This window comes from Zea mays, chromosome 4 (genome assembly GCF_902167145.1).
Source record: "Zea mays cultivar B73 chromosome 4, Zm-B73-REFERENCE-NAM-5.0, whole genome shotgun sequence".
Classification (NCBI taxonomy): Eukaryota; Viridiplantae; Streptophyta; class Magnoliopsida; order Poales; family Poaceae; genus Zea; species Zea mays.
Genome location: NC_050099.1, coordinates 46,892,653 through 46,905,173, shown reverse-complemented (window position 1 = coordinate 46,905,173; position 12,521 = coordinate 46,892,653). Strand labels below are relative to the sequence as shown.

The following is a 12,521-nucleotide window of genomic DNA, read 5'->3' as shown; positions in this document are numbered from 1 at the left end:
CTACTTAATCTTCGGGGGATTTTAGCTTCGTCGTCATTCTTTCAATCATCGACTTCGGCTTCGTCATCCTACATGAATTAAATTGTTGTAAGTCAAAATCGAGCTTGAAGGAAGAGGTAAGCACAAGGTATGATTTCTTACTGGTTGAAGATGACTCCGAGCTTCGTCTCCAGCCTTTTCTCGTTCACCTTTTGTCCATATCATTTTTATAAATCTATTGGAGATACTTCGGGCGAGATCAGGAATGTCATCTTGGATTGATGGTGATAAAGTGAAATTTGGCCTATTGACAATCTTTCCGTGATCGCAGCCAGCTTTTAGGAAAGCTGCAGCAGTGCCCCGAGAAGCTACCCAGGCACAGAAGTCACTGTGCCCAGCTATAACTTCGTCGAGCTCGTCAATTTCACCCCCAATATGTTCGAAGGTCTTCGGTAAATCTTCAGCTGAGGGGGTGAATTTCTCACTGCTGGCTCCAACTGAGTGGAAAATCTTTCTTAATCGTTGAATACATTTGTTGCTGAATTCCAAACATTTTTCTTGAATACCCGTCAATAGTTTTTTCAAGTCTGAATTTTGTTGAGCTTCGTCTTCAAGTTTTACATTAAGATCTTGCTTTTCTTGTTCAAACTGCTCAGATTGGCGGAGAAGCTTCGTGTTCAGTTCTGTTATTTTAGCTTCGGCCTCCGCCAATAAACCTTCAGTTGCTTGCAGCTCAAAGTTCTTCTTCTCAACAGCAGCTGTTTGCTCCTTTATTTTGCTTTCTAAATTTTCAATTATAACTTCGTGTTTCTTGTCTTCAAAATCTTGCTGCATTTTCAAGGCTTTGCTCAACAGCATGCTCTGTACGAAAACAACCTTCGTTAGACATGTTTTCATTATCAAAAACAATAAAAGTTAAGGGAAAAGAAGTTCACCTTAAAATTAGAATAAAATAAACTACCAACGATATGTTGTCGTCGGTAGCGGCTGATGTCTGTTTCTAGCTTCGGAAAACCGATACTCTTTGACAGAGTACCGATAACTTTGGCTCCAGTTTGATCTCGAATACAATCTAATTTTTCATCATCAATGCCTCCGAAGAGGAGTGCTCCAGGTTTGTATCCGCAGGATTTGGCATACTCTCTAAGCTCTTCTATTTCAGCTTTTGACAGTTTTTCTCCAACTAAATTCTGGAACATGAAGGCTTCGTGTTCTGAAGCTTCGTTAGCAATTTCCTTTCCTTTCCCCGACGCTGCGGCCGTGGCCTCTTCGGCGGCAGTGGTGGCTTCTTCTGTGGCCATGTCTAGCAGTATTTTGTCAATATGTTCAATTGTGCTCTCCAGGTTCAAATCTTCAACTGAGGCAGCTTCGGTAGCTGCAACCTCCGAAGGTGTGATTTCAATATCTGTCCTTTCTTCAGCCGCTGGTTCAAATCTTCAACTGAGGCAGTATTTTTCGGGCTCCTTTTCCTTCTGAAAAAACTTTGTCAGTTGAGGCCTCAATGGAGGCTTCGCAGGCAGGGATTCAGTCATTACCTTCAAAATTTCCTCCACATTCAGTCATTACCGATGATTCTCTGTCTCTTTACTTTAGTTGTTTTCTTCATTTTTTCGGGCTCCTTTTCCTTCTGAAAAAAACTTTGTCAGTTGAGGCCTCAATGGACTTAGCTGCCTCAGTTCAGAAGACACCAGCGGCTGAAGGAAGGACAGATATTGAAATCACACCTTCGGAGGTTGCAGCTACCGAAGCTGCCTCAGTTGAAGATTTGAACCTGGAGAGCACAATTGAACATATTGACAAAATACTGCTAGACATGGCCACAGAAGAAGCCACCACTGCCGCCGAAGAGGCCACGGCCGCAGCGTCGGGGAAAGGAAAGGAAATTGCTAACGAAGCTTCAGAACACGAAGCCTTTATGTTCCAGAATTTAGTTGGAGAAAAACTGTCAAAAGCTGAAATAGAAGAGCTTAGAGAGTATGCCAAATCCTGCGGATACAAACCTGGAGCACTCCTCTTCGGAGGCATTGATGATGAAAAATTAGATTGTATTCGAGATCAAACTGGAGCCAAAGTTATCGGTACTCTGTCAAAGAGTATCGGTTTTCCGAAGCTAGAAACAGACATCAGCCGCTACCGACGACAACATATCGTTGGTAGTTTATTTTATTCTAATTTTAAGGTGAACTTCTTTTCCCTTAACTTTTATTGTTTTTGATAATGAAAACATGTCTAACGAAGGTTGTTTTCGTACAGAGCATGCTGTTGAGCAAAGCCTTGAAAATGCAGCAAGATTTTGAAGACAAGAAACACGAAGTTATAATTGAAAATTTAGAAAGCAAAATAAAGGAGCAAACAGCTGCTGTTGAGAAGAAGAACTTTGAGCTGCAAGCAACTGAAGGTTTATTGGCGGAGGCCGAAGCTAAAATAACAGAACTGAACACGAAGCTTCTCCGCCAATCTGAGCAGTTTGAACAAGAAAAGCAAGATCTTAATGTAAAACTTGAAGCCGAAGCTCAACAAAATTCAGACTTGAAAAAACTATTGACGGGTCTTCAAGAAAAATGTTTGGAATTCAGCAACAAATGTATTCAACGATTAAGAAAGATTTTCCACTCAGTTGGAGCCAGCAGTGAGAAATTCACCCCCTCAGCTGAAGATTTACCGAAGACCTTCGAACATATTGGGGGTGAAATTGACGAGCTCGACGAAGTTATAGCTGGGCACAGTGACTTCTGTGCCTGGGTAGCTTCTCGGGGCACTGCTGCAGCTTTCCTAAAAGCTGGCTGCAATCACGGAAAGATTGTCAATAGGCCAAATTTCACTTTATCACCATCAATCCTAGATGACATTCCTGATCTCGCCCTAAGTATCTCCAATAGATTTATAAAAATGATATGGACAAAAGGTGAACGAGAAAAGGCTGGAGACGAAGCTCGGAGTCATCTTCAACCAGTAAGAAATCATACCTTGTGCTTACCTCTTCCTTCAAGCTCGATTTTGACTTACAACAATTTAATTCATGTAGGATGACGAAGCCGAAGTCGATGATTGAAAGAATGACGACGAAGCTAAAATCCCCCGAAGATTAAGTAGGAGTAGACTGTAGACAGACTTAGGAAACTTTTGAGATAACTTTTTGTGAATGTAACTAAACTTGCCTTTAATGAGTTCTGTTCATACCTTGTATTATGCTCTTACCCTTCCATTAATGCATGTGAAGTGCTTTGTTGTGGACGAAATTATCTTTTTTGAGCCGAAGGCGAAAAAACACCTTCCCTTCTTTTCGTGCACAGCGAAGCATATAAAACAACATTTCCCCTTTTTTCGAAGCTCTCCTGTTTGTACGCGAAGAAGCTTTTCTATTATGCCGAAGCAACCACTTATGCCATGATGATGATTATCCTACATATGCCTGGATGAATGTTTATGAGTGCAAATGCTATGATATAATGTAATGTGCGAATGAATGTCCAAACTCATATCCGAAGCCATACTCTTAGCCATTATTTTCTTAGAGACAATCACACATCAGCTCTGCATTCCCTTAGGAACGACTTTGGAGCTTCTTCGCCTTTTACTTTCGGCGTAATCAGCGTTGACTTTTCGCTGTAAGCTCTGCATTCCCTTAGGAACGACTTTGGAGCTTCTTCGCCTTTTACTTTTGGCGGAATCAACGTTGACTTTTCGCTGTAAACTCTGCATTCCCTTAGGAACGACTTTGGAGCTTCTTCGCTTTTTACTTTTCGGCACTCGATGGTGCGCTCTCAGCTTTTACATTTACATTCCTTGGGGGATTTTGCTCTTATAGAACTAAAAAAGGAAATTACATGTGATGGCCCCATTAAAAACCTTTCTCCCCCTTTAGAAAGGAAAAGGGTGTCATGAAAAAGAAAAAACAAAAATTACATCAAGTTACACATAATACCGCCGAAGCTCATCCGCATTCCAAGATATAGTAATGTCGTTGCCGTCCATATCCTTCAATCTGTATGAACCGGGTCTTGACGAAGATGCTACTAAGAAAGGTCCATCCCATTTCAACTTGAACTTGCCCACTGTTTCTGGGTTGGCCACTCTCCGAAGCACCAAGTGTCCTGGCTCAATATTCTTTAGCCGAACCTTTCTATCTCGCCATTTGATTGTCTCGGCTTTATATTTATTGATATTCTCCACAGCTTGAAGTCTGATCCCTTCTAAAGCATCTTTTTCCACAGAATAAGCATCGTCAGAACCTGATTCTGCCGAAGTTACTATTCTTATTGATCCAGTTTTAGCTTCCTCCGGAGTTATTGCTTCGTCACCGAATAATAACTTGAATGGAGTAAAGCCTGTAGACCTTGATGTTGTTGTGTTGTGGCTCCACACCACTTTGGTTAACTGATCTGACCACTTTCCCCTAGGTTGATTGAAGATTAACTTCATTATTCCTGTCATTATAATGTATTTGGCTCTTTCAACGAGCCCATTTGACTCCGGATGCCTGACTGATGCAAAATGGATCTTCGTACCAATTTGATCACAGAAATCTCTGAAAGCTTCGGAGTCGAACTGTGTTCCATTATCCACAGTGATGGCCTTTGGTACCCCGAAACGACAAACAATATTCTGCCAGAAAAACTTTTGAATGGTGGCCGAAGTTATTGTGGCTAAAGGCTTTGCCTCAATCTATTTGGAAAAATATTCCACAGCCACTACAACATATCTTAAGTTCCCTTGGGCCGATGGTAATGGACCCAACAAGTCAAGGCCCCACCTTTGCAATGGCCAGATGGGTTGTATGAGCTGTGTCAAGGACGAAGGTTGTTTTTGATCTCTTGCACATTTCTGACAACCTTCGCACTTTGAACTAATTCCGCCGCATCCGAAGCTGCCTTCGGCCAATAAAACCCCTGACGGAAAACTTTTCCAAGTAACGGCCTAGATCCAATGTGAGATCCACACAGGCCTGCATGTATTTCTTTCATCAACTCTATACCTTCGGTTCTAGATAAACACTTGAGTAGCGGAGCACAAACTCCATGCTTGTACAACTCTCCTTCTATCATGACATATGGACGAGCTCTTGCCTCTATCCTCCTGTTATAAGTTTCGTCATCTGAAAGGAATTTACCCTGAAGTTAAGAGATGATCTCAGTTCTCCAATCTTCGCTATAAACAGGAGATATATTGAGGACTGCTCTTTCAAGAAGTTCCACCGAAGGTGCTTTTATTGTTTCGAAGAACACATCCGAAGGTAAGGGCAGCCCCTGTGCTGCTGACTTAGCTAGCAAATCAGCATGCTCATTTTGTCCTCGAGGGATATTTTTGACAGAAAATCCTTCGAAGGAAGCTTCAACTCTTCGAACCATATCCAGATATTTTTCAAGCTTCGGATCTTTAGCCTTGCAACTCTTGTCAATATGACCCGAAACAACCTGGGAATCAGTTTTAAGTATGGCCCTTTTGGTTCCCATTGCTTTTAGCTTCCGAAGACCCAGAAGCAGGGCTTCGTACTCGGCAATGTTATTTGTGCAACTAAAATCAAGTTTTGCCGCATAGCAAGTTTTAACTTTGGAAGGTGAAACCAACACAGCAGCCGCTCCCGCTCCGAAGGTTCCCCAAGACCCATCGCAAAACACTGTCCATGCTTCGGCGTCTTTATTTGTTTCTTCCTCCTGAGCCCCTGGCGTCCAGTCAGCAATGAAGTCTGCTAACGCCTGGGACTGAATCGAAGACCTATGAACATATTCAATACAAAATTCGTTGAGCTCTGCAGCCCATTTTCCAATCCTTCCAGTAGCTTCTCGGTTCCTCATAATATCCTTCAGAGGTTGTGAAGAAGGAACAATTATGTTGTAAGCTTGAAAATAGTGCCGAAGCTTCCTGGATGCCATCAAAACAGCATATAACACCTTCTCTAATTCTGTGTAGTTTTTCTTTGATATACTAAGAACTTCAGATACAAAATACAATGGGACCTGCTTCCTGACTTGGCCATCAAGCTTCTCCTGGACAAGTGCTGCACTTACCGCTGAGTGCGAAGCTGCCACATATAATAACAAAGGAGCCCCTGGCGTAGGTGGAGTTAGTGTTGTTAGATCTACCAAATACTGTTTCAGCTCTTCAAAGGCCTTCTGCTGGATTGGTCCCCATTGAAAGACTTCGGCTGACTTCAGCACTTCGAAGAATGGTAAGTTTCTCTCTGCTGATCTGGATATGAATCTATTGAGAGATGCCAACCTTCCTGTCAATCTTTGAGCCCCCTTTTTTGTAGTTGGTGGCTCCATCCGAAGTATAGCTTCAATTTTACTTGGATTAGCTTCAATTCCCTTTGTTGAAACCAAGCATCCAAGAAATTTCCCCTTCTTTACTCCGAAGACGCATTTTTCTGGATTCAACTTTAAGCCAGCTTGTCTGAAACTGGCGAAGGTCTCCTGCAAATCAGCAATATGATTCTCCTGTTTCGTGCTTTTTACAATGATGTCATCAACATAAGTTAGCACATTTCTGCCTATCTGAGACTGGAGAACCTTCGCAGTCATTCTGCTGAAACTTCCTCCAGCGTTTTTGAGCCCCTCAGGCATCCGAAGATAGCAATATGTGCCACTTGGAGTTATGAAGCTAGTCTTCGGCTCATCTTCCTTCTTCATCCAGATTTGGTGGTAGCCTGAATAACAGTCTAACAGACTCATGAGCTCTGAAGAAGCTGCTGCATCAACTAAAGAGTCTATCCTTGGCAATGGGAATTCATCCTTCGGACAAGCCTTGTTAAGATCTGTAAAATCAATACACATTCGCCACTTGCCATTGGCCTTTTTTACCATAACAGTGTTAGCTAGCCATTCTGGGTACTTTACTTCTCTGATAACTCCTGCACTGAGGAGTCTTTTGACTTCGTTACGAGCACCTTCGGCCTTATCATCTGACATTTTCCGAAGCCTCTGCTTTCTGGGTCTGAAGGATGGATCAACATTGAGCGAGTGTTAAATAACATCCCTATTAACTCCGCAGAGATCATTGGCTGACCATGCTAAAACATCTTTGTTGTTGAACAAAAACCTTATCAGGGTTTTCTCTTGTTCTTCGGATAATTGAGAGCCCAACATCACCTTCTGCTCTGCTATGTCCTCACATAAGAGCATGGGCTTCGGCTGATCTGCTGAAGCTGCTTTCTCCCTTCTGAATTTGTATTGTTCACAAGCTTCAGCTCCATCTATGTTATGGATTGCTTTTGAGTCAGTCCAGTTTCCTTCGGCCCTTCTGGCAGCTTCCTGACTTCCATGAATAGCGATGGGTCCTTGATCCGAAGGTATCTTCATGCAGAGATAAACAGGATGAAGAATTGTTTCGAAAGCATTGAGGGTGCCACGACCAATAATTGCATTGTAAGGGTATTCCATGTCAACAATGTCAAACACAACTTGCTCAGTTCTAGTGTTGTTGATGAACCCGAAGGTCACTGACATGGTGATCTTGCCCAGTGCTACAATTTGTCTTCCTCCGAAGCCACAGAGAGGATGTGTAGCATCATGAATCTTATCTTCTGGCTCTTGCATTTGTCTGAAGGCCTTAGCAAATATGATATCAGCTGCACTACCTGTGTCAACCAAGACATTGTGGACCAGAAATCCTTTGATGACACAAGAGATAACCATGACATCGTTATGTGGGTAATCCTTTAGCTGAAGGTCCTCTTGGGAGAAGGTAATAGGAATGTGAGACCATCTTGACTTGATGAAGGGTCCTTGCACCCCAACATGTTGTACCCTTCTCTGTGCTTCTTTCTTCTGTTTCTTGTTGGCTGGCTCTGAGGATGAACCACCTGTAATCGGGAGCACCAGCTTCGGGTCCAAAGCAGCTCCAGCTTGATCATTAAACGAAGCCATTAGCTCAAAAAGTGGAAGTGAGTTCACCGGAGGTGGGCGCCAATGTTGGGGACTTGTTTTCAAATGCTATGAATTAAGAACAAGGCAACATAAAATGTTAAATGTTAATGTCCTTCGTCCATGAAACATTATTCCCTCGAAGATAATGAGCCTTGGACGAAGGTTGATGAGAATATAATTACGAAGCTCAAGTCTTCGTAATAAAATTTTAATAGATTGTATAAGATAACATGAAATAAAGGGTATAAAAGGATAAATAAATCATAGACGAATTATATTATATTTACTTAATGTATTGAATCATTGAACACAATAATACCTCTGCCTTGGCAAAGGTTGGTTCCCGAAAGATTCGATTGCAATTACCAGAATGCGTGAACAGTAAAGGAATACTGTTCACTATTTATAGGCACAGGACACAGCCTGTGAGGAATTACAATTATGCCCCTCATAAAAGTTTACAACATTGACTCAGACCTTTATGGACTAAAAGGTCATTCTATCTTTAAGTCGGTTTGTAATACCGAAACTTCATGAAGAGAAACCTTCGGCCATCTCATACAAACAGCTTCACCCGAAAGCCGCTTCTTCCTAGAAGACCTTCGGCGACGAAGCATAGACCCAACAATTAGTCTCCATGGTTATTAAAACGACGTTTAAACGTCGTTGAAACTATAAAACGCTGATAGAACAGCGAAATGTTGAAACGTTTTACACTTCCTCGTAAAACGTTTAAACATCATGTTTTGACGTTTAAACGCGATATATAGTTAAACGCCGTGTTTCGAGCGTTTAAGTTGCCTGCTTATAAAATTTGGCCCAGCCCAATTAGGGATTCCGCCCAGGTTACAGCCCCTCTCGCTCAACACGTCAGGCCGAGGGTGACGCCAGTCCGCCACTCCAGTGCAGCCGCCGCGGCTTCCAGGCCGCCACTCCAGGCCGCCATCGCCTGTGCCCGGCCGCGCCGTTGGCTCAGGCTCCTCCCCCGTGCAGCCGTGTCCCGCCCTCCTGCGCGGCTGCGCTGTCCCTGTCCGCCCGTCCGCCGCCGCCACAACAGGGACCGTCTGCCGCCCGCCACAACAGCGCCTATCCACCGACCGCCACTCTAGCCCGGCCCGACGTCTGCTGTTCCTCAGGCCTCTGAACATATGCATTTCATTATTGCAGAATAGATTGGAGGAGAAATGGCTGATTTTAGCACGGAAGCATCTGCAGCTGGCTCTCAAATACGAAGTGATGGATATGATCCGCTGAAAGATCCAAAAAGGAAGCCCAAATCTGATGATCCAGGCTAGAAGTATGCCTATTATGTATAGCCTAGCAAGAGAGAGTTGATCCAATGCGCCCTTTGCCCGAGGTAGATTAAAGGACGAATTCTGAGGGTGAAGAAACATCTTGTGGGCGGATACAAAGATATCCTCAAGTGTCCCAATACCACAACTGCAATTGCTACAGAGTTAAAGGCGGCTTTGGATGAAAGAAAAAGGGATAGACCAAAGGGACAATACTTATGTTGGTTGTTTGGTATTTGACTTTATATAATTGTCTGAAATTATGATATATTGAAATTTCCCTATGTTGTTTAAAACTACGTTTAAACTTTGTTTAAACCGTTTAAAAGTTAAAACTCCACCCATGAGCGTAACGTTTCGTCGTTTTAATAACCATGTTAGTCTCTGTCTCTGCGTAATTTCCCCCCATTCCATTCATACAAGTGACCAGATAGTGTTCTACTGAACCTTATTGAGTTGCTCTGAGCCTCTGACTTATCCTGCAATTCGAAACTTTTCTGGCTCTGGCAGAGCAATATGAAAGAATTAGGGCTTGTTTGGTTCGTGTCTAACTGTGCCACACTTTGTCTAAGGTTAGTCGTTCGAATTGAAGAACTAACCTTAGGCAGAAAAATTAGACAAAGTGTGGCAAGTTAGGCAGCAAACCAAACATGCTCTTAGTTTTCTAGCGTCATGTAATATTATGAAATTCAGTTGCACATTTTATTTGGTAAATACTTCGGGTTTTTTTATAGCATTACCATTTGTCCATGTGATGTGACAGAAAGCGCATAAGTTTTTTTGAAGTATAAAGGCCACTGGCAGCAAGCAGTATAGGGGTACTTGTTGGTCAACTGGTTTGTGGATTGTATTGGGTCAAGTCAACCCAGAGCCCCAAAATAATTAATTGGGTGGCATTTGTGGGTCAACCAATTCCAACCCACCTGCAAGGCTAATCACACAGAGTAAAGAAAGGAAGACACTGAAGTATTACTGCCGGAAGTTCTACGAGCTACTTGGGGCATGATAAGAATGTAACTTGACAACCAACTAATCAAAATGTAAACCATACAGAACTTACCAAGAACAGCATCCATTCCAGGCAATACAAGGTCAATGTGGAGGCCTTTGTAGCTGCCATGGTACCAAACCCATGGGGCACCTTTAGGAAAACTGCAAGGTACATATAGCAAAAAACGGTGTCAGCTTCAGGAAATCATTCAGGTAGTATGTATTATGAATTTATGATAATGGATGACATCCCAGTCAAGTCCCACCACAGAATGGCTTAGTTACTTCAGTAAAGCCAGGTACTGGCCAAATGCTGACACTTGGTTCATGTATCATACATAGACTTTGTGAGCACAGAATGCATAAGGCTAGAGAGCATCATACTAATAACATGGCCTGTCTGCCTAGATGAACAAGTCATTCACATACAACAATCAGACTGGGATCGAGGTGGGAGATGGCTTCTCTTGCCCCCACTGCGGTGTTCCTAACTGCAGTCCTCCACTCCTGCAATCCTCCACAACGTAACAAGGCTGCTCTCCTGTAGTCAAAAGACTGAAAAGAAAACCAACAAGGACTGTGCTGTCCTTCCCACAGACCACGAGACTTATTCCAACAGGCGCTTCGCTCACTTCTCCCTCTCTACCAGGCTATCATCTACTGTGACGTCGTGGACGGCACGGCCACTGCCTTCTGGCTCGACGAGTGGTATGGGGATTGCGACTTCGCCTCCCGCTTCCCCGCCCTGTTGTCACATTGCACCGACGTCGACACCAGTGTGCACGACGTCTTGACCACCGGCATCAACGCCTTCTTGCAGCCTCGGCTCTCCGCTGCGGCGGCCGCCGCTGCTCCTCCTCCGTGCTGCGACTGCCGGAGTCCGCCTCCATGGGGCATGACATCCGTCGGTGTGCTCTCATGGACGTCGACGTCAAGCTCCGCACAGGCCCACTATACCATATCCTCTGTGTAAGCTCCGCGGGAGCCGCGGCTTCGGAACACCTGTTCGCGTTTGGCGCAACCGGGCGCCTCAGCGTCTGGTTCTTCGCCTGGCTTACCGGCCGCAAGCGCCTCCAGACGGGGAACAACCTACTCCGCAAATGCATCGTATTGGATACCTCGTGCGCAATCTGCGGCGCCGACCTTGAGGACGCCTCCCATATCCTCCTCCGCTGCAGATTCACCCGCATGTTCTGGGACCACATTGGTGTCATTGTCCCCAACAACGCCTCGCTCGGCCTCCTGCGCCCCCCGCCCCCTGAAGGAGTTCCGCACGCTCATGCTGCTGTGCTACTGGATGTTATGTAAGGGAAGAAACTCTGTGATCTTCGAAGGCGTGCACCTCTCCACCACTTCTGTCCTCCGACAGTGCAAGGATGAGGCCGCCCTTTGGCGCATCAGACTCCGCAGTGGCTGAACTCTGGTGGTGCCGTGCGTTCACCGTGGCTATGCTCTGATCAAATCTCTCCTCCCCCCCCCCCCCCCCCCCCCCTCACTTTGTACTCTGCTAACTTGGTCATTTGAGGCTTTACCAAAATCAATATATTCAGGTCCGTCAATACTAATAACATTTTGTTAGCTCCAGGGACGGTTTGCATTTTGTACAGAACGACATAGTTGCCACTAATTGCGTAGTAATCCATGTTGCCCGCACACAGAAATCTGAACAGAAGGGAGAAATCGTCCCAATCCATTCCACAGAAGTCACACTAATCCATTCCACACAAATCGCACTGAGAGCACATGCGCAGAAGAACCAAAAGAGGAGGGGAGAGAGAGAGAGAGCAGTAGAGCACTGACGTGGATTGGTGGGCGGGCGCCTCGACGAGATTGAACTTGTGGACGAGCGGCGTCGCCTCCTTCTGCATTGCTGCAACGAGTCCCGAGCAAAGCCGCAATACCCGCGGAGTAAGCGAAACGAGAAACGGAGCAGAGCAAAACCTTCGGAAGGAGGAAGCGGCAGGGGATCAGGTTACCTATGACGATGAGGACCTTGGAGATTGGGCCAGCTTCGGCAGCCATGACCGGAGGTGCGAGACCTACCAGGCAGATTGGGGGCAGCGGATTGTCGCCGACGGGTAGGGAATCCGACAGTCAATAGTTAGTGGGGCGGGCTGCGGTGACGGTGAACAGGTTTCTTCCGTCTGTATTATAGTTTGGACTAGTGTGGCCGGGTTGGGACCGACCAACAGTGCGGGCGGCATAACTTGTGGCGGCGGCGAGATGTACTTGTTACTCGTTAAATTATTCGTGGTTAGCTCGACTTGATTATTTTTGTCACGAGTTGAACTAGTATCTTATCTTATTTTATTAACGAGCCAGCTCGAACGAGTTAGCATTTGTCAGTAAAACAAAGCCTTCACTTATATTAAATAAACTAATAAATGAGTTTTGT

At 44.7% G+C, this 12,521-nt stretch overlaps 1 protein-coding gene across 2 annotated transcripts in view; it reads right to left on the bottom strand.

Moving 5' to 3' along the window:
• Nucleotides 1–12,293, bottom strand: part of LOC100286299 (MTA/SAH nucleosidase) — a 30,631-nt gene extending 18,338 nt beyond the window's left edge. The window contains exons 1-3 of one of the 2 annotated variants that reach the window (XM_035966972.1): nt 12,103–12,293; nt 11,927–11,996; nt 10,197–10,288 (exon numbers count right to left, since the gene is read on the bottom strand). In XM_035966972.1, the coding sequence (XP_035822865.1) occupies nt 10,197–10,288; nt 11,927–11,996; nt 12,103–12,148 (208 nt within the window). In that variant the 5' untranslated portion in view covers nt 12,149–12,293. The remainder of the gene's footprint in view (nt 1–10,196; nt 10,289–11,926; nt 11,997–12,102) is intronic. The other variant, NM_001159186.1, reaches the window with a different exon arrangement.
• Between the last annotated feature and the right edge of the window lie 228 nt (nt 12,294–12,521).